Source organism: Gymnoscopelus microlampas (genome assembly GCF_963454915.1).
Source record: "Gymnoscopelus microlampas genome assembly, chromosome: 11".
In the NCBI taxonomy this organism is placed as follows: Eukaryota; Metazoa; Chordata; class Actinopteri; order Myctophiformes; family Myctophidae; genus Gymnoscopelus; species Gymnoscopelus microlampas.
In genome coordinates this window covers 31,229,954-31,254,412 of record NC_139948.1, presented here as the reverse complement: position 1 = coordinate 31,254,412, position 24,459 = coordinate 31,229,954, and the positions used below count along the sequence as shown (strand labels likewise).

General features: G+C 42.7%; 1 protein-coding gene across 4 annotated transcripts in view; it reads right to left on the bottom strand.

Moving 5' to 3' along the window:
* The window catches only part of asic2 (acid-sensing (proton-gated) ion channel 2), a 388,082-nt gene that overhangs the window by 11,840 nt on the left and 351,783 nt on the right, over positions 1 to 24,459 (bottom strand). For 3 of the 4 annotated variants that reach the window (XM_084070957.1, XM_084070958.1, XM_084070955.1), the window contains 3 exons: positions 7,693 to 7,820; positions 1,507 to 1,657; positions 1,335 to 1,391 (listed from right to left, as the gene is read on the bottom strand). In XM_084070957.1, coding sequence (XP_083927083.1) covers positions 1,335 to 1,391; positions 1,507 to 1,657; positions 7,693 to 7,820 — 336 coding nt within the window. The remainder of the gene's footprint in view (positions 1 to 1,334; positions 1,392 to 1,506; positions 1,658 to 7,692; positions 7,821 to 24,459) is intronic. The other variant, XM_084070956.1, reaches the window with a different exon arrangement.

Here is a 24,459-nt window from a genome sequence, read left to right as displayed (position 1 = left end):
ATTTTTTTTTTTTTTAGTGGCTTTTCTGCAGCAGACACGCAGCTGTGAGCTCTGGTGTGACGTCAACTCGCATTCCTTGAGTCCAGTCATCAATGTCATTGAAAAAAAAAAAAAAAAAAAACTTTTTATTTTTTTAATTTTTAATTTTTTTTAATTTATTTTTTTTATAATCAAATCGATTAATCGAATATTCGAATACTTATAGGTCGAATAATTCGAATACTAAAAATCACTATTCGTGAATGCCCTAGTGTGCGTAGAGGAGCCCAGTCAAACACCAATAATAGGAAGTTGTCACATGTGAAAAAACGACTGATCTACAAGATTTCAACACATTGTGATATGACCAAGCCCCCAGAACCCAGTGGTTTCATTGAAGCCAAATGGACATGCTGGCCATTCATGGTACTGCAGCTTAAAACGGCCTGGGGCTCCTACACGAACGAGCGAAAACGGTTTCGACCAATGGGATCGACTCACGAGCGTGCGCAGGAGCTTGCGCACGGGGCTGCGCGCTTCTGTGACGCAAAACGCGTCACAGAAGTGACGCGCAGGAGCACCAAATAGGCCTCGCCCACCACATTTCACAACCCGGAAGAAGGGGATATCGGGTGCCCTCTCTATTATTTTTAACTCTATGGATATGACGCATTGTCACCTTGTATATCTGTTCTTATTGAGCATGCGCCCTCGTGCAAAATGATGATGTACGTGGAAGGTCAGGTGTACGTCTGTGCTCTGTGGCTCAGGAGGACCATGGTGCAGAGGACACGCATACTTTGAACACTTTGGAACAAACATTATTTTAATATTTTGCGTTTGTGTCAGTCAAAGATACAAAGAATATTATTGTCCATTGTAAACTTTGTGAATTCATCTAATTCGTTGCTGTGACATATTTGAGAGGCTGCAATGTGTGCAGTTCTGCTGTTTGGTAGATGTTTGACTCCTGAAAGGATAAGTATTGTTCCAACACTGCTCATTGTTTACATATTCACACATTACACACACATGGTTTTCAACAACAAAAATACTCCAAACGAATGTCTGTGTATCAACAAAAGGTCCACTGGGAGAGAGACATTGGGGATCATGTTTTTTTTATGAAAGAAGATTGGTTTCATCTGACTAGTTTGGAATACATAGGATGCAGGAGGGTGTAGGACTTGAGCCTCCTCAAGCTTGAAATTATCTCTGCTGTAGTTTAACACCGGATGACAGGTTTAAAATGTATTTTTAATCCTTGTTCCTGAGCATTCACACTTAAAATAAGATCTACAGTATATTTGAGTGTCATATTCAGCTTGTACATGCATTTTTGTGTGGCGGCTTACCTAACGCGGGCTCGGCACAGTCTTTGTACTGCTCAGGGGTGCAGAATGCCGCATCGCCTGTAGTGGGAATATTTTGGTGGAAACACGGTTAAAGGAGAGAGGAGAATTCAGCTTTGTTGACATTTGCGTTAACATAAAGTAGGTCTAAATTTCTTCAAAGACTCATGCTTACCAGGCATGTGCACCATCCTACAGTTGCAGTTCTCCACAATGTAGCGCGTCTCACAGTCAATCCTACAGGCGGTCACACTGTAGACCTGGAAGAACCCTGACTCCAGAGCCTTGGACTCACACTCTCCCCATGGGGGAGGCAAGTAGGTCAGCTGCAGAAAGAGAGAAACACAGAGTGCAAAAATAAACCCCTAGGCCTAGGGTGCATGCACAAGTCTCTCACACGTACAGTACACACATCCATTCCACACACAAAGACAGAGAGAATAAATATGAACACAACATGCTATATTGGATCCTATGCCTTCTGGATTTCATGTCATTTCTGACCCCTGATTCCCAGCCAGCTCAGAAACAGGAGCCTCGCAAAACAGAACAGAATGCGTGGGGGGAAGAAGCACTTCCTCAAATGCATAGATTCTGGCAGCGAAAATCCACAACAACAGGCTTCGGGGGCACAATGCTCCAAATGTTCCCCTCTCTCCCCTCCGTAGCTCTGAAGGCAGGGACAGCAGATGAGGAGCGGGGGACACCAGGAGGAGCAGTGTGAGGGCCCATCTGCTCCATGATGCAAGCAGCCTGCTTTAGCTGCGCGCTGGGCATCCATCACCAACCACCCTCTGTTCTTCTGTCTGTCTCCACTGCCAAAATAGCGTTTTTTTGGATCAAACTAAAATACAACATCCTGCCAGGTGAAATCTGGGCCCAGCATGCTTGTTAGTTGTGACAGGACCTGAAGCGATGCACCCTCCTACTGGGTGACTACGGGGGAGAGTTGCGAGCTTTATGCTGTAAATATCCAGACATAATCACTTCTGACATAATGACGAAGACATGAACCCAAACACACGATACAATGCAAATGTTTCATTAACCTAAAAGCCCCAGGCCATGTCTGAGTGCCACTATGATGTCTCTTGAGATAATTAAACATGTCCACACCAACTTCAGCAGCAGGTGTGAATACAGGCTGTCTCCAGGCACTATCAATTTCATTAGGAACATCTATGAAACTTGACGAGCCCATAACCTTTCTGCCCCATCTTCACACCTTACATAATTAGCACATATGGCATTATCACGGCATGTCTTGACAGAACCAGGATCCGATTATCCCTCTGTAAATTAGATGATCAAAGATGCGGGATGTCAGCTACAGTATTACAGTGCTGAGATCAGCTGACACATTTATTGGTGTGTTTAATATAAGCCAAGGCCTCTGTCGCTCTCAGGGCATTATTCATCTCTGTCTGATTCACTGCTATACTGGGCCAAAGCTATTATTAGGTTACATAGCCTGATCAGCAAGGGACAAAGTTGGTTTTGAAATAAAATGGGAACACTGGACCATGAATTCTGGGTAAAAAATGGCAAATCAAACTGGTATGCAGCACCAAGGCACATTTTGCAGTCCCAGCAGACGCCCTCGACTACAGGGCTTTTATTTGGCATGACCGCACAAAGCTTAGCTGAAATATCATTACAGTGACCCTAGGCTCAACACAAAAGGCAGAAAGGGGCCAATGCTATAATGAAGACCTTTCCTTTCCTCTGAGGGAAAGAAGATTTTCAGTAGCAACAGAACAATGTGCTCATCAAAACTGAAGGACTGTGTGTGTGTGTGTGTGTGTGTGTGTGTGTGTGTGTGTGTGTGTGTGTGTGTGTGTGTGTGTGTGTGTGTGTGTGTGTGTGTGTGTGTGTGTGTGTGTGTGTGTGTGTGTGTGTGTGTGTGTGTGTGTGTGTGTGTGTGTGTGTGTGTGTGTGTGTGCGTGCGTGCGTGCGTGCGTGCGTGCGTGCGTGCGTGCGTGCGTGCGTGCGTGCGTGCGTGCGTGCGTGCGTGCGTGCGTGCGTGCGTGCGTGCGTGCGTGCGTGCGTGCGTGCGTGCGTGTTCTCATTAAGCCCCTCTGTGTTTTGGGTACTTTGGAATCTGTGCCCACGGTTCATTTGATGAAGTGGCTTTAATCTAGGTCCTAGGTCTAAGAGCCAGAGTGAGTTCATTAATGCTCACAGTGAAGCTTTGTTTCATAGTAAGGATTGGGACACATTAGAAAGCACTTAATCACTACAAGTGTTTTTATATGCACCGCAAACTGTATTTCCAAACCTCTATCACACATCTCACACTTACTCCTCTCTCAGAAATGCACATCTAGTACCGTCAACCATATCATTATCATGACCTCTTTTGGTTCGCTCTGAATATGCCCTCTGAATACGCCCTCAAGGTGCAAGGTGATGAGACAGGAGTGTGCCACAGCAGGATGCCTTCTGAGTCTCTCTGCTGCAAACTACAGTTCTGAATTTATCAGCTGGAGGTAAACCTGTTGCATTTCTCTGCTTCATACCGGTGCTGTGGAGAGTGAAGTCAAGTAAGCCCTTGAGTGCCACAGGCAGAGCTGATGAGATGAGTGGACGCAGGAACCCCTCGGGGCTCATTACCCAGTAGGCACGACCATCACTTGATAAATGGCCTCCAGAGAACTTGTCTCTGCTTCTTTTTGTTTCCTACGTGCCTTTCTCTGGCTCACACCGACGTACTCTGTTGAATGAATGTATGATGCATTGAGTTCTCAACACAACTGTTCCAAATGTCATTTTCTTCATTTTACATACAACAGTTGTTCAGGTTTTTCAGAGCTGCACTAGTGTTATTGTTATGCAGGAGATAGCTACACTTTTAGAAATGAGGGAGACGATGCATTCACCTTGACAGAAATCTGCCTGTTCAAAGGAGGGAAATCAAGCCAGCTCCCTGTGAGGGAGCTAGACAATGAATTTCAGAAAAAGAGAGAAAAAAGCGAATCTTATTAAAGAAAAAAGGACAGAAGGACAAAAGGAAGGAAGAAATAAAAAAGAAAGGCAGGAAGGAAGGTAGGAATGAAAGAAGAAACATGAAAAAGAAGGAAGGACGGAAGGAGAGAGAAAAAAGAAAGAAAGAAAGAAAGAGAAACAGATTTGGACCTAGGGCCCTATTTAGATGATATATATGGCACAGGAACAATAACATAAATTAGACCAATCAGAGTATCTTATCCCATTCCTTTTAAGAGAATGTGCGCTTGGGCTAGGCACATTGCTATTTAAATGATGGATGGATTTGAAGAGACGCAAAAAAAATCTGCTGAAGAGATTCGAAAGTGAGACAAATACATTACATATCAGCAGCAATAATAGGAGCAATAATAGAAAAAAGTGGGGTGGGGCGGGGGTGGAGGCGCAGAGGATGCCACTCAGACGGGGCTCCTTCCGTGAAGCTCGCTAAGAGAGTTATTTTTTCTACCTCAATGCGGAGTTCCTCAGAAATGTCATCTGCCATGTTGAATATGAGTGTTATTGCGTTGGATCGGGTGGATTTCGAAACCGGTGGACCAGGTAACCGTGCTGCTGGTCAGAAATCACATCTTCCTCCTGTAGCCTAATGTCTCCTCATGTCCAAGAGATATCTGTGATATCTTCACATATCAACATCACATGTTCAATGTCAGTTAGGTTGTTTTTTAAAACCACTTACTAATGCATGATGGACGGCTGCAGGCTCCATGTGTCGGGAGCCCCAAATTTCATGGATAACCTGTTACTGTGTTGAGCATTGCACTGTCTAAATAGTAAGGAAATATCTGTGCCGTCACTGCGCCGGCAGTTAAGACTAACTTATAGCTGGTCTAAAGCACTATCACTTCTCTCTGTGTGTACTGTAATATAGCAATGCGTCAGACCACACCTCATTTTAAGACCAACCCAGAGTTAGATGGGCGCAAAATCATTTGGCATCTAAAGAATCACACCCAGTGTGAAGTGGGCGGTGTGGTCACAGTGGTCATCACAGTGATGGAAGTGATTCACTTAAAAAAAACATAGAATGTTTTTTAAAAAAAACATAGAATGTTTTAAAAAAAAAAACATAGAATGTTTTTTTTAAGTCCATACTGCTATTCATAGGGCTGCACATGTGTCATGTGTTTCGCTAGCCAATCACAGTCCTGAATTTGCAAAGTCAGCCAATCACATTACAGCTAGTGGTGATGACACTAGCTGTAATGTGATTGGCTGACTTTGCAAAAGTATAGATTTGCACTGACTGTGGAAGGGTTAGGGTTGTAGACTATTGGCCAATCATGGTGCAGGATTGGTCAGTGTCCAAACCTCACTTATAGGGGGCGGTTACACCGCCCCAAAAACGTGGGTGCTGGGCGTAAAAATGACAACTTGGTTAGAATGATAATTGTGCTGCCTGTTTGCACCATCTTGCGTCAGGTGGGAGATAGGGCCCCTAATGTCTTAGAGTTAGATTGATGGCATCCAGGGCAGAGGGGATAGATGTCCATGGGTATAGTGATTATGGAGACATTTAGCATATCAACCTAGAGGCATCTCTGAGCCCTGTCCATACCCAGCAGACTACAGGCTGCATTTCTGAGCCCCATCCATATACCCAGCAAACTACAGGCTGCATTTCTGAGCCCCATCCATATACCCAGCAGCCAGCTTGTGAGGGGAAAATACATGAATAACAACCACGTGAGGTAGAAGCGTGCAGAATTCCCAAGGGACGATGATGAAAAAAATGATGAATCAAATAATCAAGAGAACTGTCAAGAGGATGCATGTCTATGAGGCCAGCAGCCTTGGCGTAGCCTTGTGTTGAAGCAACAAAGCTGTGCTGTGATTGAGTGAGGACGAGTGGGGTGAAGCATCTCTCCACCGGCAAGGTTACTGACAGTAGAGGAAGCTATCATCTGTCAGTTGGCTTCCTGTAGGAGACCAGAGAGAGCTGACTACAAAGAAGGAGTCGGCGTGTTGAAGTATACACACAAACACACAATTCTGAAAAAAAAGCACTGAGCACTTGGACTGAAATATAAGTTCGTCAGGAACACTCACGTCATAGAAATATTTTAACCATTTATTGCAACAAATGGAATACAGTTGCAATACATGTATTGATGACTCTGGTCTTCAAGGGATAGTTCAACCAAAACATTTCTTATTTTCTATCAATTACACACCCCATGAAGCCTTGAATTTACTCAAGATTTTTTTTTGTCGCATTCCTAAGCCAATAATTTGATGACCAGAGGAGACTCAATGGAGACTCTTTCAGTCTCCATTGAAAACTCTGACTCCGCCGGTCATCAAATTATTGGCTCTGGAATGCGACAAAAACAAAAAAAAATCCCCATGAATTCAAGGCTCCATGGGGTGAGTAATCGATAGAAAAAAAGTAATTTTGGGGGTGAACTATCTCTTTAAGATGTTCCCTGAATTAGCCAAGCAGCATGCTAAGCTAAACCAGGGTACGCAATGCAGATCGAAACCCCCTTGGGTATACAAGAGCAGGTCCAAAGCAAGACATCGAATTCAACTTGAAAGCCATGCAAAACCTTGAATTTCAGGTTAACGTTAGACCTACTGTATATGCAAAGCTTTGAATTTCAGTTAAACTTTTTTTGTATAATTTTGGCAAAGGCAAAAGCTTTGCAGCACCAGGGGTGTTTGTAGTAGTGAGAATCATCAAGTGAATGAGGAAGCCATTATTAAAGGTAGGTTAAGTCATATTTTTGGACTGTTAAAAGGTTAAAGCTCTATATTGTGATAGTAATCATCGCTATAGAGTGTTTGTTCAGTAATAGGGGTCACCCCGTCTCTCCAGCTCTTTAATAAACAAATACATTTTCAGGTGGGTGGCTACATTTTAACCAATCAGGAGAGAGTACCCATTTATCGGCTTCAAATTGAAAGTGTTCCAGTTCCAATTTTGTTCAAATTTCACTTATTTATCATGTATCGTGTGTGAGTTCTCTCTCCTGATTGGATAGAATTGGTATCCCAGCCTAAAAATGCATTTTCTGTGTACTAAAGAGCTGGACAGACAGGGAGACCCCTGTTACTGAACAAACACCCTATAGCAATGAGTACTATGAGAATATAGAGCACTTAGTTTAACAAAGGAACCTACCTTTAATGGACCACCTTGTTGAGAGCATGAGCTGTGAGTGGTGTGTACAAAAGCGTGGCTCATTAGAAACACTTATTCAATCAGCGGGCTGACGGGTGATTACAGCTGGGGGTACATATGACTCCCATGTCCTGCATGAACCAACGCAATGCTTCATTAAATCACATGTGGGAAATAGGGGGGAAAAAGAGGTATCAGCTTTGTGCAGCCTTAAAGGTCATGAACACTTACCCTCTGCTCCTGTGTAGCTACAAAGGTCTGGAACCCAGGGGCCACGCCGAAGCCCAGCTCATGGACGAAGGGAGGCTCTGCTTGGCTGTGGATCTGAACTCGCACACCGGCCTCAAATGCTGTGTCTTCTGGAGGGAAAGAAAATAGAAAGAATCAATCATGTGCGCCTGACTGCTATCTAACTATATAAATGGCGAGCGACTTCCGCACCCTCGGTGCGACACCCCACAGCTCTGTTATCGAATAAACAACGCACCGCCAGACCACATGTCGCCAACTCACTCGCCACGGCGGCCGCGCTGAATTTACGCGTCGCGTAGGGGACATCTCATTGCTCACTACACCTTTTCCACCGCGCAACATAATTAATTCTACTCATCAAATGTCGGACAAAACGGAAGGGGAGGCAGCTTCGTACCGTTTACCGTGCACACCACCGACACCGCACGGCGACGGGTTTCGCCGAAACAACACGAGCGGCCGCCATTGCACTCTGCCCATGTCCTCCACAACACCACACACACAGCTCCTTTGCTTCAACCCCCCCCCCCCTTCTTACGTACCTCCTTTGTTCCACCCAGGCCGTTACTTTCACTTCACTCATGTCTCGATCACAATATGTCCGTCCTTCACGTGCCATGTTCATCCCAAACACAAAAACAAACAGCCACGGCCAGTCGGCCACAGCACAGCACGCTGCCCAGGCTAATGTGGTAAACAAACCTGCCTAGGTTCATGACACCACAGGACTCGACAGTGATGTCATCATTATGCAACCCGGAAGTACAAATACCAAGGATAGGTCAGTGATGTCAGTCGGGTTGCCAAGTTTGCTGCCAGGTTTTAAAAAACAAGCGACAGAAACAAGCAAACCGTGCATGAAAAAAAAAAAAACTGCCGAAGGGGTCCGCCATGTTCCAGGGGGGTCCCCGGGGGTCCCAACACTCACAGGGGTCGGCGGACCAGCAGGGGGTCCGCGGACCACCAAAGTAACAATCACTATTAACATTTTTTCCAATTTTTTTTTTTCTTTTTTTTTTTTTTTTTTTTTCTTTTGGCCACTTTTACTCCGGCGATTTGGGTACCCCAATATACACGCACCCACGCTGGGCCCCGTGCGCGGCTGGGGTTGAGGGGGGCGTAGCCCCCCGAAACTCTAGTTGTCAATAAACAAGCAGAAATCTACTGGAGAAAACCTATAGTGTCTTCCCAGATGCAGACGAAAAGCGAAGGGTAAAACAACAAAGTTATGTTTACACCCATTGTTCATTGATGCACATGTATTTTCAGGGAGTCAAAAAATATTCTTCTTTTGCTTGAAACTACGCCTTTGGTCGATGGATTCCCAGCTTCTGAGGCAACGCCAACAGATTTCAGAATTGTCTTCATAAAAGAACACACTTTCCGAGGAAAGTCAGCCCATTTGTCTTTACATCAAACGCCGGTGCGGCAGGAGAGATTCCAGTGGCTCAGTGCTGAGTCTTGAGATAAAAGTACTTTCATCCAGCTACTCTGTGTGCTCAAGCACATTCTAGCACACACATAAAAATGATATGAGTGTGCTTAGAAAAGCAGAATTCCACCTTACAGTCTGTGTCTTAAACAAACACAGAGTCGGGCATAAACAGACCTCAATACATGCATACATATGCATACTGACACACACACACACACACACACACACACACACACACACACACACACACACACACACACACACACACACACACACACACACACACACACACACACACACACACACACACACACACACACACACACACACACCTAAAAAAGTATGTCATGTCTTTCACACAGATGCACACACAGGGGCACACTCACAAACTCACAGAGATGTAAGCAAAACATTTATGGAGCGAGAGAGAGAGAGAGAGAGAGAGAGAGAGAGAGAGAGAGAGAGAGAGAGAGAGAGAGAGAGAGAGAGAGAGAGAGAGAGAGAGAGAGAGAGGAGGCATTATCGAAATCAATAACTTTCTCTCCTATGTCTTCACTTTCACCGCCAGTGTTTCTTGGACTTTCAATCAAAGTGTCCCCCGCCAGCCTGTCAGGCAGCTGACTCAATCAAGCCTCGAGGTTGGTGGAACCGAGAAGCCCATCAGCATGGTAAGCTTGCTTAATCGACAGCTCACCACCCACAGCATGTCAATCAAACGTCTGCAAGGCCAACTGAATCACTAACATCTGGATGAGGGGGAAGAAGAGGAAAGGGTCTGTGCATGTTTGAAAATGGATCTGCACTTCTACGGTGCTTTATAATGTGCGTTATGTGCAGTTGCCCATTCACTCACATCACATTTATACACCAATGCAAGGCATCAGCCTGTTCATCAGGAGCAATTATAGTTGTATCTTGCTCGAGGACTTTGGCACAATGTCAGGATGGGCCAGGGATTCAATAGGGAACCTTCTGGCTCCCAGACAAATGCTCTACCTCGTGAGCCACTGCTGCCCCATTGTGTTTACAGTATGTGTGAGGGAAATCGCCTGAGAGCGCACATGAACGTGAATGTGTGCATGAACGAAAGTGTGTGCTTATGTGAAAATGTTGTGTGTGTGTGTGTGTGTGTGTGTGTGTGTGTGTGTGTGTGTGTGTGTGTGTGTGTGTGTGTGTGTGTGTGTGACGGAATGTTTACATATAGTGCACATGCATGTATGTCAGACATGTCAAGTGCAGCCCGAGGGCCAATTGTGGCACAAGGGCAGATTTCATATGACAGGTGGCTTCCTTCCTATAATGTATAATTCATGTCCGGCCAGCATTCATGTCAAATCCATACATTAAAGTTTCTGAGTGTTTGGAAATTAACCTAGGCAGATATGCTTTGTCTCAGTAGAAATTGTCAGGATTCCTAACTGCTTGTTCCTTGTGTTGTTTCATTCTTAAGATGTGAAAAAAAGCTATTTAAATTTTATTTTTGTAGAGACCTTTTCACACCTGGCTACATTTGGCTTCACTGTCATTTGAACAAAAGACAATTTATTGGACTGTAAATATAATTGCAATGCAGTGCATGCATGTGTAAACACACTGAAAAGGGCTGAATTGCTTTTGTTTTGTTCATGGCACAGATGAGTGACTTGGTTAGACTGCCAACAAAAGACTATTGATATTACACTTTGGTTAAATAAAATTGTTGTAATGCGATGCATTTGTATGAGACTTTGCTATGGTCAAAAGGTCAGATGCAGTCAGCCCTAAGGTATTTTCATATTTTCAAATATGGCCCCCTTTGAAAAAAGGTCGAAGTGGGGAGTCCTATACAGCTCTGTTTTGCAGTCACTTCAGCCTTCAAATAGCAGATAATCAAGAACGTCCAGATTAAAGATGTCTCGTCAAACTGGGGCACCAAAGATGGCTGCATTTGTAACTACTATACATTTCATCAGCAACTATCATCGTTATCATAAAATGTACTTTAATTGGGTGTGATGTGTGTTGGATTGTAAAAGCAAAGATTGGTTTGTTTGTGCGTGTGTGTGTGTGTGTGTATACCCTATGTCTGTGTTCACTGGTTTGGGTGTTGGCTGAGTGTCCCCTCTGTGTGTGTAAAGTATATGCGTGCATGTGCATGTGAAATAAGCCATAAGTCACATTTTAATTTTGTGCTTCCCCGCTATGGCAGGGCTTCTCAGCCCGGTGGTTAGCCTCGCTCAAATGGACTCATCGCTCCACAACGTTCTGGGCTCTTTCTCACTTGCTCTCTCACCATCTGCCAGGCAAACAACAATGTTGTAGCATCAACAGTTCAATGCTCTCTCTGCTTGCCTCTACCTCTTGCCAAGTGGTTTTATTTTGCCATGGTTCCATTTCAGGACCATAGACAGTTCTGCTTGGTAGAAGAACCTCATGTTCAATGTTAATTGATGAAAAAAACTGCAGACCTGTGGTCTCATCTAGGCCTATATACTGTAGCAAACTGCAGCACAACACATTCAGAAAAATGCGCACACACACACACACACACTGAGCGAACCCTGCAGATGGAAGCACAACAAAGGATAAAAGGACTTTCAGCTTTGTTGGTTGAACCAACCGTAAAAACACCATCCCCTAAGAGAGCTGTGTACTGTAGTGTTCAGCTTAATACAACAGAACACAATAAGAGAGGCTGAGCAGTGAGAGGAGTGAGAGAGAAAGCCAGAGAGGGCTGGTCAGGCCAACGTTTAGATCTCAACATTGTGCTTCCACCTTTTCTCTTGCCTGTCCGTTCTCTGATATGGCAGCGATCACAGCGGGGAGGCAGAAACTGAAGGAATGAGATAGGAAGTGGAACAGTTCTGTTGAGCTTCATTTCAAAGCTGAAAATGTTATAATGTCACAGTGAATCGGATAACGCACAGCATTTTTGTGGAGGGGGGAAAAATCACTTCAGGGTGCATTAGGATCTAAATTCAAAGGCAGATCTAAAGCTGAAAGGTGATATGAGGCAAAATAAATAGTGTGTCCCTTTCATGGTTGAATACTTGTTCATCTCTTCCCTCTAACTCCATTCCTTCAGCTACTGTGAGGTTTTAAAAAAAAAAACAGATTGTACTATAATTAGCTCTTTGGTAACTTTCTGAAATGTCTTTCATGTTAGACTGACAATCTATGATAGTGTTTCTTAACCGGGGCGGTACCGCTGTTGGGGATGCTAAAAGCTATATTTTTGAAAGAGGGCGTTACGGTGCTCTTTTTTTGTGTTCTCATTTTGAAAGACTGTTTAGAATTTTTGACTGCACATTTTGATCATTTCATCATTAGATTTCCTTTCATCCAATATTAAAATTGCCTAATGGGTAATGCGGTCAGTCGGTTGGTCAGTAGGTGGACCATTAGGTGAACAACAAAATAAAAACACTATTTTATAACGAGAAAGTGGTGACAAGTTGCAGCATCTGTTTATTGACAGCTTTGCCAAGCTGTAAAAAAGACAGACCAAAACATTGGTCTACAGAAACACATCCCTCTGGTACATGATATGGTACATGAGAAGTATAAAAAGGAATCAACTTCTGTATTTTACAGTGGAACTATTAATAAGAATGCTTATTGTTTGGTACCTGCACCAAATTATTGCCTTTTGATTGCTGTGATCAATATCAAGACCAAATTAGAGTTTGAATTTATTTATTTTGTATTCAATTAGATGTTTTCTAAATTATACATACAGAATAATAAATGAACATACCTTTCCCAGAGCAGAAACTTAGCCTACATTTTAATTGGGTGTGTGGGGTGGCAAGGGACCTAGATATTGAATAGGTTGACGATGGCCCAAAAAGGGTTGAGAACCACTGACCCTAACTTAACTTATTGTAACAGATAACAGCGTTGAGTTGATCCAAAACATGATGAAAAGAAGTCTGTTATTTCCCATAAAACAAATCAAATTTGACTGCACCTACTGGACCTCAGAGGCTGAAATGTGTTTGGAAGAATTTACTACCAACGGCAAACATTTTGTTGCCATGTTGAAGAAGGTGGGTAAATAGCCCTCTTTGATCAAGACATGCTTGATAAATATGTATGATTGAAGAGTGCTTGAAGAGGTTCTTAATTGTCATTGATTTTGCATAGAAGGTGTGAATGACTGAGTTGAGAGTGCCACAAAATAAATATAATTCATGTGAGGCATGGCTCCACGGACCCCCATCGAATGGTGCGCAGGTCTGATCTACAGTATACATTTTAGGCGAGAAATAGGCCATGCTCAGTCTTTATAAATGTACAACTGATAGTTTGTTTTCAATATTTGTTTTCAATATTTTGTAGGCTACTTTCCATAGATAGTTATATTGAAGTAAGAAGACACAATTTAGTGTTTGGTCAGCTGATGACCAAAAAAGAATCGCATGTCATACTCTATGATATTTCTCAAACAGTGAGTGGACAAACTATTCTCAACCTTTGAAAGCACTCTGTTCTGCAAAAGAAAAAAAAGGGCACAAAATAAAGTTGCCTTCAAGACAGTGTGAACACCCTAAGCTACAGAAACAAAGAAAGAGGCATCCTTTCCAACTTGTGGAAAAAAAGGTTTGAATGAGTTGAGTAGGCTAATCACTTATTATCCACACTGAGTACATTTTATGGGGCACTGAGGAGGGAACAATCCTCAACGGTGGATTCTGTGTGGGCTGAAATCACACGCACACACGCACGCACGCACGCACGCACGCACACACACACACACACACACACACACACACACACACACACACACACACACACACACACACACACACACACACACACACACACACACACACACACACACACACACACACACACACACACACACACACACACACACACACACACACTCATTGATTATGATGACAAATCCAAAGAATAAATAACCATTAGAAAAAAAAACAGGCTGTTTTTAGGTCAACAGCCTCCGCCACAAGAAAATCCTCAAGGGTCCTGCTCCTGCCCTGACACAGCCAACACGACACAGGAAACAGAGGAAAATGCTGATTCTTTGCCCTGCAGCTCTCCCAGTGCAGAGCTCTACACTAATCAGACCTCAGAGAATACACAGCTCTGGACAGGGGACACAGTAGAAGCATGGGAGGAAGGATGAGCTAGACGTGTGTGTGTGTTCTCGGGCACGAGGGAAGGATTGGGGTAATGACTTTGATATAGCGGTAGAGGGAACCTTTGTACTTTATGTAGTCATAGTGTGTATCAAGAGCCAATGGGAGTATTTATGGTGCCGAGATCTGGCTCTGTGAGGCGAGCACCATGCACCCACTGTGGCTGACTCAGCTTGTCCACGCTAATTAATCCATGGGGATAAACAAGGGCACTAGGGGTCCTTAGCCTGCTGAGAGAAGCCAGCTCAGTCTGCGTAATGTCACAGAACTGCTTGATCAAAAAGTGAATAACTCTGCAAGCGGCAATGAGAGCAGCTGAGGACAGGTGCTGTGGGGCCCTACCATTCATCAAGGAACATGAAGGGAATTGATGAGATAGTGGATGCAAATCCTCAGTGACAGATCTCTTTTAAAGTAGAGTACAGAGTAAATAATGTCCATCTGCTGGGTTGCCCATAGCTTGGCTGACTCCTCTGCAACTCCCCTGCCACAGGTTCAGACGTGAGCCAGCCCTTCAATGAGACTCATTGTGAAACCCACTCCAACAACACTCAATCTGAACCACTAAAAAGACCTATTATAGGCATATCAGTAGGGGAATAATATGAGGTGTCTGCTTCCTTAAAGACGCTTTCATCCAATCATGTTGCTAAGGGTAGAGCCAAAACATTTGGAAACATCTGGCTGTTGGTTAGTTCATTATTATCGATGCAATGCGAGTGTGCGGTCTAGCCAATTATTATCGTGTAGTTAGCCTAAGCTTAAGGCCTGATTTTACTTGCCACACCCACGTAGGCACAAGAGCCTGTGCACAGACTGCAGACACAGTTCGTCATTACACTACAATTTGGTGCACATGCAAGAGCAACACGGGCTGCACTCAATACAAGATATAATCTAATGACCTTCCACACAACTTAAAGGACGACTTCACCCATTTTCAACCTATCTTCATATCCTCACTAATGCTCATGGTAAAATGGTGCCAGAGGAAGGCTGTGGACACTTCCCGAAACCTGCCTATCAGTGACATCATCATTAGAGGCAGGTTTTGTTTTAGTTTAAAAATAAATAAATAATAATAATACGATTTTTATTAATGTGAGAACAATGCCTTCAATTATAGCATGCTAACTTTCCAAGAATAGAAAGCCTGCCGTTTCTATTAGCTTGGATTGCCCATCCTATGGACAGGTTTCTGAACTGTCCACAGCCCTCCTCTGAGACCTTAAAAAAGAATATACCCTAAGACCACAGTGGCCTTGATGCCCTGTCCACACTGCCCCAGATACCTTGATGGCCTGTTCACACTGTATGCCCCAGTGTGGACATGCCCTAAGGCCACAGTGGCGTTGATGCCCTGTCCACACTGCCCCAGTGTGCCAGCTAATTTCACCGTTTTCTCCTTTGCTTTTCTGTCAATATGGCTTTTAGACAACAGTGTCTGTCTGTTGAGATTCTGAAATAATGAAACGCTGTATTTATTTATTTAGCTGATAGTTATACAGTGTATTTAAAATGAAATCAACTCTTAAATTCAATTAATAAAAATCATTGTTTTATTTGATGGCCTTGCTGCCCTGGCCTTAAGGCCAAGTGGCCTTTCCCCTAAAACGAGGGTTTAAGCCCATGCCCCTTTGCTCTTAGAGGCGAAAAGTGCCCCCTTTTTTGGCTAGTGGTCCAAATGATTTTGGCTCAATCAATCAATCAATCAATCAATCAATCAATCAATCAATCAATCAATCACAATTAAACAACACTTATTTTTGTCATATAGCCTATCAGTAAAATAAATAAATAAGTAGCACCACCTTCTTTTGCTGATGTAAGAATAATCTTTCAAAACATTTCATCATATATGAGTTGCAGTTCAAGTTAGAGCCGGAAAGGGGGATGTTACAAAGTCAGCTGGAGAGAGAGAAGCTTAAAAGGAGACGAGAAGGAGGTGGAGCAGGAGAGCAGTCCAACTACAGAAGAAAAGAAGAGTGAAGATGAGGACAGTCCAGCAGAGAAAGAGGTAGAGGAGGGAGAAATGGAGGAAGAGACTGAGGGGACGTCTGAAGAGAAGTGGAGGATGACATGCTAAAAAGGTCTCCCAGAAACAGGAGAGTGAGAAAGGACTGATGAGGCAACTGGAGGTTTGCATTCTACAACCAACAGCCCTGATCTAATCCCCACCTTACCTTCACTAACCCCTCCCAAAACCCACTCTTCTCCTCCCTCCCTCCACTCCTAACCCAAGCCTCCATGTTCCATCCTCTCAAAACCTTCCTTCTGAGGTGACAAAGTGATATATATATTTGTATCCATGAAACAGACGGAACACTCCTTTTTGTTATTGGCAGTTTCGAACTATAATAGAAAGCAGGCAACCAGACGAAATTGATTGCCAGTCAAGAGTATTCTTACCATCAATATTATTACAATAATAATTATTATTTTTGGTTGTGGTAGTACAAATTATTTGGGCCTGGGATTCTCAAAAAAAAGTCCAGAACCAACCATTTAATTAAAAGGTTTGGTTGTTACAGTCTGCTTGAGGTGTAATGCAGATATAGTGTACATTTAATTGGCAGCCAGTGGTACATACAGTACAGTACATACTGAAACTCATCTCCTAGACCTTTTCCCATGTCCCTTCTCCCCGCTTTTACATGCAGTATACACACACGCGCGCACGCACGCACACCTGATAGAAAACATCAATGACCCGCGTAGACCACTTGTTCACATTGAAGGTGGGAGAATCATCGTTGAAGGTGGGAGAATCATCGTCAAAGCATCTCTGTATTGGGCTGCGCTGCAGTTATTAATTTGAAGTGCATGGCAGCGACCCAAATGAAACAAGTGAAACCAAAGCACACACACGCAAGCACACACGCTCATGCACGTGGCACCGACCAAACATGCACACGTAAGCAGAAACGCACGCGGCATCGACCCGAATGAAACAGCTGAGTGAAACCAAAACACACAGATGCAAGTAGACCTGTACACACACGCTGGGACTGCATCTCTCTATTTCTCCATTCCACATACAGTACACTCTGACCCGGTAAGAGTTCTTAAACTTGAACCAGACTTATTGGTTCATCGCGGTTCTTATCACTGTAGTTTCACAGTCAAACTAGAAAATGTGCTCCTCGGAGCACAGGTCTCCGCCAGTACTGTTCCTGATTAATCCTGTCTTAAGTGTTACTTGATTGATCCTGTCTTAAGTGTTACTCTGCCATTTCTCAGCCATTTCGTGATTATTCCTGTCTTACCTCACTTTGAAAGAGACAAAGACTCTTTCAAAGTGACACATCTATTTATAGGCCGCTATACGTAATGCGCCTCACTAGCCAATCAGAGCACACTCTTTCAACGTATTGTCACGTGTCACGTGAGGCTTGACCAATGTTAGCTTGGCCGAGGGGGGGGGGGACGGAAAGTGAAAACATAGTCTCCTGGCGGAGACAACAAACCTATTCTTTTTTAGAACCTGATGTAGGAAGAGAGCCACATGGCGTGATCTACGTCGTACTGTAGGTCAGATGAAGGTCTATGGTGTGGTATGTGGTCAAAATAGAGCAGCGTGCACTTTATTTGACATTTGGTTTGTTTAATTCAACTTAATTTATTTTGCAATTTATAACAAGTTAGAACAGGGTAGGTGCGGGCCGCAGGCCATGTGGTCACTGAAATCACTAGGGTTTTTCTTACAATCTTAGATTATGCAAAACTGACATTTTGGCCTGAGGGTAACGCAAGAGGAAATGTCCTGGGCTCACTCAAATGGTAAGGGTTCATCCTCCAGAGAGCATGGATGCCTACAGCCTGTAGTTTTTGAAATATCTTGTTTGGGTCTACAGTGCAGATGGACCAACTTTGCAATCCTTGGAGTCCCGTTGTTGGTGGGGTTAAAGAGCAAGGGGCATGGAACTGAGTGGAATAGCATGTGTCTCTGTATGCGTTACTTCCTCCTCACTGTATGATGAAAAGAAGCGGCTGACGGCGTCATGTGCATCGAAGGAAACGCGTGGTTGTCTACACCCACATGACCGCAGGCAGGGGATGGCAGTGACACAGTATACACGTGAAGGGAAAACTGAGAATTGCCATAACAACTACATTTGGAGAAAATGAAGAAATAAGAAGCAAAAGAAGCACCAAGGCTTGAAATACTATTTCAAACAAACCTGTTACTGCAGGGACATCATTATCAGTTGGTACACGGTCGAAGGGCTTATTCTAAAGGATGATTCAAGTTTGACCCGACAGCCTCATAATGGAGGGGATACACGGTACTGTATGGTGGTTGCCTTTAATGGTTCCAAATGTTCCACTCCATTCTAGAGAGCAGCGCAAGCTACACTATGAAATAGTTTTCTTTCTTTTGTGGCTGGGTGAAAATGTTTAATGGATAGCTTGGCTTACTACAATGAAACTGAGGATGATGATGATGATGATGATGATTTATCATCAATTATTTTTATCATAGTTGGTGGCTGAAATGAAGAACAGATAGAAGTTATGATCTGTGCAATTGATACTGCATATCAAGGCAGACACAACAGACAATTCTGTCTGTAAAGCAAAATTGTACTGTTGACGAGGAACAGTATTTCTGTATATTCACCTTCCATCCCCATTAATTCGCCAATCTCAATCCATATTTTTTGTATTATTTGTAAATATCTTAGTTACACCAACATTGCTCTTGTGAAGCCGTTTGTACTTTTAGGTCAATCATTTATTTCTATTTTCATTTGGCCAAAGGAGACGTAGATTGTCACCACATTACTTGGTACAGCCACTTCATCAATGTGGGAAAGATATGCCAACTGGTTTTTCTGTCTATAGTCTTTGTCACTGCACTGAACACTGCATTGTGATTTGTGCACCTTTGTCCTCAAACAGCGCAATTTTCTTTGGCTCCCTGTCCAAAGATTGGACAGGGAACCTAATGCTACAAAATGTGCCATTGTTGCGTCTAACCAGATCGCAAGGCCCTTTTATATCAAAGCAAATTCAGTTCTCTGCTATTGAATTCCTAACTCAAAATATTTGTTTCGAAACAATCGCCACGGCAGCAGTCGCACAACTCAATGTCAACAACCCTCGCCCCCAGCTTGCTGAAGCCCTCATCCACAGCTGCACACCCAGCCTCCATACTCTCCACTCTGCAGTCAAACCGGCTCGCACCGTCCCCAAGAGAAGCCAGGCAAAGTCCATGGCCCGAGAGTGTTGCCTTGACAGAGTCAAGCCCAGCCTAGAGTTTCCCCAATCTTCCCAGCCATGCAGGCGGGAAATGCAGAAGCGCCTCCACGGCTGCATTGAAAATCCTCTGGGAGCTCCAGCCAAACGCTTCCGCCCTGTCCGCGACCAGGAAGCGTAACCATTTCACAAAATGCCTCCTTGGTGGAATACTTTTAGAACATCTGTGTTCATGGCACCTGCATGCTGCAGTAGGGCTGTCAGTTTTTCTCAACATCAAATTTGAATTAATCCAAAGTAAAAGAGAGTAATTCAAACTTAATGCAATCAGAATCTATTATAAACACACCCACACACCCATGCCTTTTCATAATCACAAGCAATCCCAAAACAATTATTGTCAGTTTGGATTGCTTTTAACTGTATATTGCCTCTAGAGCACCTGAGAATGAAAGAGAGAGAGAGAGAGAGAGAGAGAGAGAGAGAGAGAGAGAGAGAGAGAGAGAGAGAGAGACCTACGTGCCTTGTGTAGCTGCCTAGCTGGTACAATTATTGACAAGAATTGGAGCTTTCCAGCTGCATATTACACGCATAGTAAATTCCACTCACATAGTGAATTTCACATGCTTGGTCTACCAGGCAGTAAGTACAACAGAATCAGACTAAAGCTCAAAACAGCACACACATTGTAGGCACATACAAAATACACAAACACACAAACCTCATGCACCAACCACTGCTGTTGGTCACTAATAACACACCTAATATCCACATTAACTGTATCCAGATCAAAACTGTAAAATGACCTATTCATAATAGGACCAGTTGTCAAAAACTGAAGAAGTTATCAAACAAAAGGGAAGAGGGCGCACACCAGTATTGGTGAGGTGCTGCTGACCTTGGTAAATAAGTATAAAAGTAAAGAAAAGGCTGCACACTCGTAGTCACGATGCAGGATTTATTTGAATGAACAACAAACGTTTCGACCTAGCAAGGTCTTCTTCAGGGAATGTGTGAAGAAGTTGAAACATTTCTTGGGGCAGACATGGCCTTCATGACTATTAAATCGGCATGACGGCTAAATTGGGAGGGAAATGAAAAAGTGCAAAAAAAGATAAATAATGAATACCTTCCACTTTCTTTTCATGTTTGAAGAACAAATTCATGCTTTGATTTCATATATTTACTGTAGTTAATATTTTACCCATGTAATGAATAATGGTGGATTTATTCCACCTACGTTTAATTTGAATCATACAAAGAATAGAAAATAAAACAATACTTAATATGTGTGCTCTGATGTGAGGGTACATTTTAAGTCTTTAGTTTAGTTCAAAACATCCCCAATAATTCTATCTTGTTCTTTCATCAGTCTGAAACATTAAAACATTATCAGCTGCTCTCCGTATTGTTTTAGAACTAGAAATGTCATTAAATGTAACAAAGGGGCTTGTGTTCAGACCGCTGTCCCAGAAAACACTGCACTTGAATACCTGGAGCTCAAGGTGTGAAATAACTCCCCTTTGTTTTCTGCTGGAGGCAGGCAACTGTCTATTGTAACATCTTACTTTCTGCTGTCTTTTTTCACACAAAGAAGGGTTGTTTTAACTTGATTTCATGGTTCATTTATTTTCATTTGGATTTGACATGACATAAGAAGCAAGCAGTTGAGTTCAAAGTTTTACTGTTACAATTTAAGTTTGGTTTTGGAATAGTATTTTATGTGGTAAAGCACAGGTGATGGATCAAAGGGGTTGGTCCTCTCCTCTCATGCACACTCGCAACTAGATGCTAGATAATATTATGTAGTCTAACGGCTATATGTAAATATGATGAACGTACCTATTATTTACTTCTGCATTAATCATACTGAAGGATAGATGATATCCTGGTCGATAGGGAAATGACTGAGGCAGTGGCGGATTGTAAGATTGGGGTGGCTTTCTCGGATCATGCTTCGGTAGAGTTAAGCCTAGTGATTAAGTCGAGTGGAACTAGGCTAAATAAGTGGAGATTAAATGTGTTGCTGCGTCAGGACCCTACTTTTAATATTGCTCTGAAAAGCTACCTTAAGATTTTTTTAAATCATAATAGTGGCTCAACGGAGAGACTAGGGACGGCGTAAGAAGCTTCAAAGGTGTACACAAGGGGCAAGATAATTTCACACACTAGTTCTCTGAAAGAATGGACTACCATGATAATGAAATAGCTTGAATCTATAAAAAAAAAGAGAGGGATGTCATAATTTTACAGTAATGACCGCTTAAAATGAAACTGACTTGGAAACGATGCGATGCGAGAGTGCGGTCTAGCCAACACCAACTCTGGACTCCTGAATCGCTGCCCTCCACACTCTCGTATCTAGCATCAGGGTCTTGAGCTCTACAGTATTGTTAGCTAAGCTGTCGCGCTGTAGTGCATCTATATATGGTGGTGCTCTTCTTGCCTTTCCTGGCTTTGCCATGGGTTGGCTCCCATAGTGTCAGTTTGCTTGCCACTAATTCCAGGTGCCTGATGCCAGCCTCCTCTCTCTGACTTTGTCTGTGACATTCCAAGATACTGACTAAGGTACAATGAGAATTGAGAAAGTTGTACCAAAAGTCATTAATGATGGCCAGGTAAGTTTTTATTAAAGGTAGATGATGACCTGACAAGCATAGGCAAGTACTCCATCTTATGTGGTTTAATCATAAAGAAGATGTTCATGTTGCCGCTTTCTCACTCACTTTCTGATTCTGATTCTGCCATGATATACTTTTAAAGTGTTTGATAGGGTGAAGTGCAGATTGTATTGTCTCATGTATACTATGCAGGCCTTTGGCTTTGGGGCAGGATTTATTAAATGGGTTAAGGTACTATATTCAGCATGGCGGGCAGCAATTCTTATAAATGGCATTTCACCGCCCTTCTTTAATGTGGGACAAGCATGGGACTGGGCAGGGGATCCTCTGTCCCTGTTGCTCTTTACTTTGTTTGTGGAACCACTGGCAGTTTCAATCAGAAATGAATGAGAATGAAGGGAGTGCGGGCGGGAGGTAGGGAGCATAATCAGTTTTGTATGCAGACAACATTTTGTTGTTATCAAATCCAGCTTTGTCTATTCCAGTTGTCATGGGCAATTAGGAGAGTTTTTTTTGTTTTGTTTTGTTTTTTAGATTTACAGATCAATTAGCGTATTTCACTTTGAATTGCTACCACCAAAGATTAAATATCAGGGCACAAAATGTATTACAGATTTTCAGGAGATTGACACATTTATATAAATCCAATGCACCAAATTATTATAGCTTTGACAACTATAAAATGTTAAATATATTTCTGTGGGGAAAACATAAATACATTTATAATGTATGAATTAATTATAATATTCAAAGATTAAATATCTCTATGATGATTGCTTACATTCTAAGTAGTATAATAGGGTAGTTAGAGATTAGATGTGGAATCGGAAGAAACCCTGAATTACTATTTTTAAGCTGTTTTTCACTAGTTATGGATTCAATGTGGAACGGGAAGAAACCCAGTCTGATTAAGCTCTTTTCCACTAGAGGGAGAAGACGATGAAATAATAGATCTATACAATTATACTGCCCTTGAAATTGTTAAACTATGCAAACAATGGAGGATGGATGGAGATAGAGAAGTCACTAGCCTCCCATTTGTATACTATACTTTGTCTCTAAAGCCATCACAGTCCCCTCCAAATGGAGATATTATTCTCCCTTTACTGAATTTTCCTCTCAGAATCAATAAAGGTCTATCTATAATCTATTACTTCAGCATTCACTGAAGGTTTGCAACAAAGTCCATAAAATGTTTGGCCTGTCTCAATATAAACAAGGTTATCTATATGGGGAAAATCATCCGATTAAGATAAGAAGTAAAACAATATGTTAGAGGGCATGGCACAGTTTTAGCCACAATTGTTGATTTATTTGAGGATGAATCATTCTATTGCTGTCAGAGGCTACAGCATCAATATAATCTCACTGATAAAGGGGACTTTTGGAAATAATTTACCTCCAATTATGGAGTTGTGTTCAGTTTATACTGTAATTACAATAGAGGACAGGATGAAAGTGTATTGCAAGGCTAGGGTTTCTAAAATGAATTACCCAATATTGTACCATCATCCTCTGTACAGTATTCAGTACCTCTGTATGGAATGGCTCATATATATATATATATATTATTTTTTGTACTTGATTGGGTTTTAGACGACTGTTATCCTATTTTAGAAAAGCCTCCTGTGGACATGTGTTGAAAACTATTACTCGTGCTATATACACTTTTATCAATGCATCTGGTTCGTCCATGGTGATGTCCATGTCAAATAAATAAACATAACATAACATAGGGTAAAATTTAGAATATGAGGATAATTTGGCAAAGGGACATTTGGCTTGAACAAGAGGTCTGGGGGAATATTGTCCATAAAATGAGTTGGCCAGTAAGGGATATTAGGAGCAAATAGGTAATAGAAAGTAATAGAAAGCCTTAATGTATGTCATGTTGTGGGGAGGGGGAGATACTGTGACCTATCACGCTGTGCGGTTGTAATTGCTTTTGTTTTTCATTTTAGTTTTATGTCTGTGTTTGTGTAGCCTACAGTACTTTGGTACCTGCAGACTACCTTGTGAAAATTATGTATTGAATTCTAATGTTTTAGTGTGTTCAACAAATGTACTGGGGCGGCAGTGGCTCAGGGGTAGAGTGGCCGGTAGAGCGGCCGGATGGCGAACCTGAACCTCGATCCCGGGCTCCCCCATATTTAGTGTCGAAGTGTCCTTGAGCAAGACGCTGAACCCCTAATTGCTCCCGATGAGCAGGTCGATGCCTTGCATAGTTTCCTCCGCCATCGGTGTATGAATGTGTGTGTGAATGGTGATTTTATGTGAATGTGGGAGAGAGGACGCTGGCGTCGACTGTTCGCCTCTTCACCTCCCAATGTATGAATGAATGAACCAT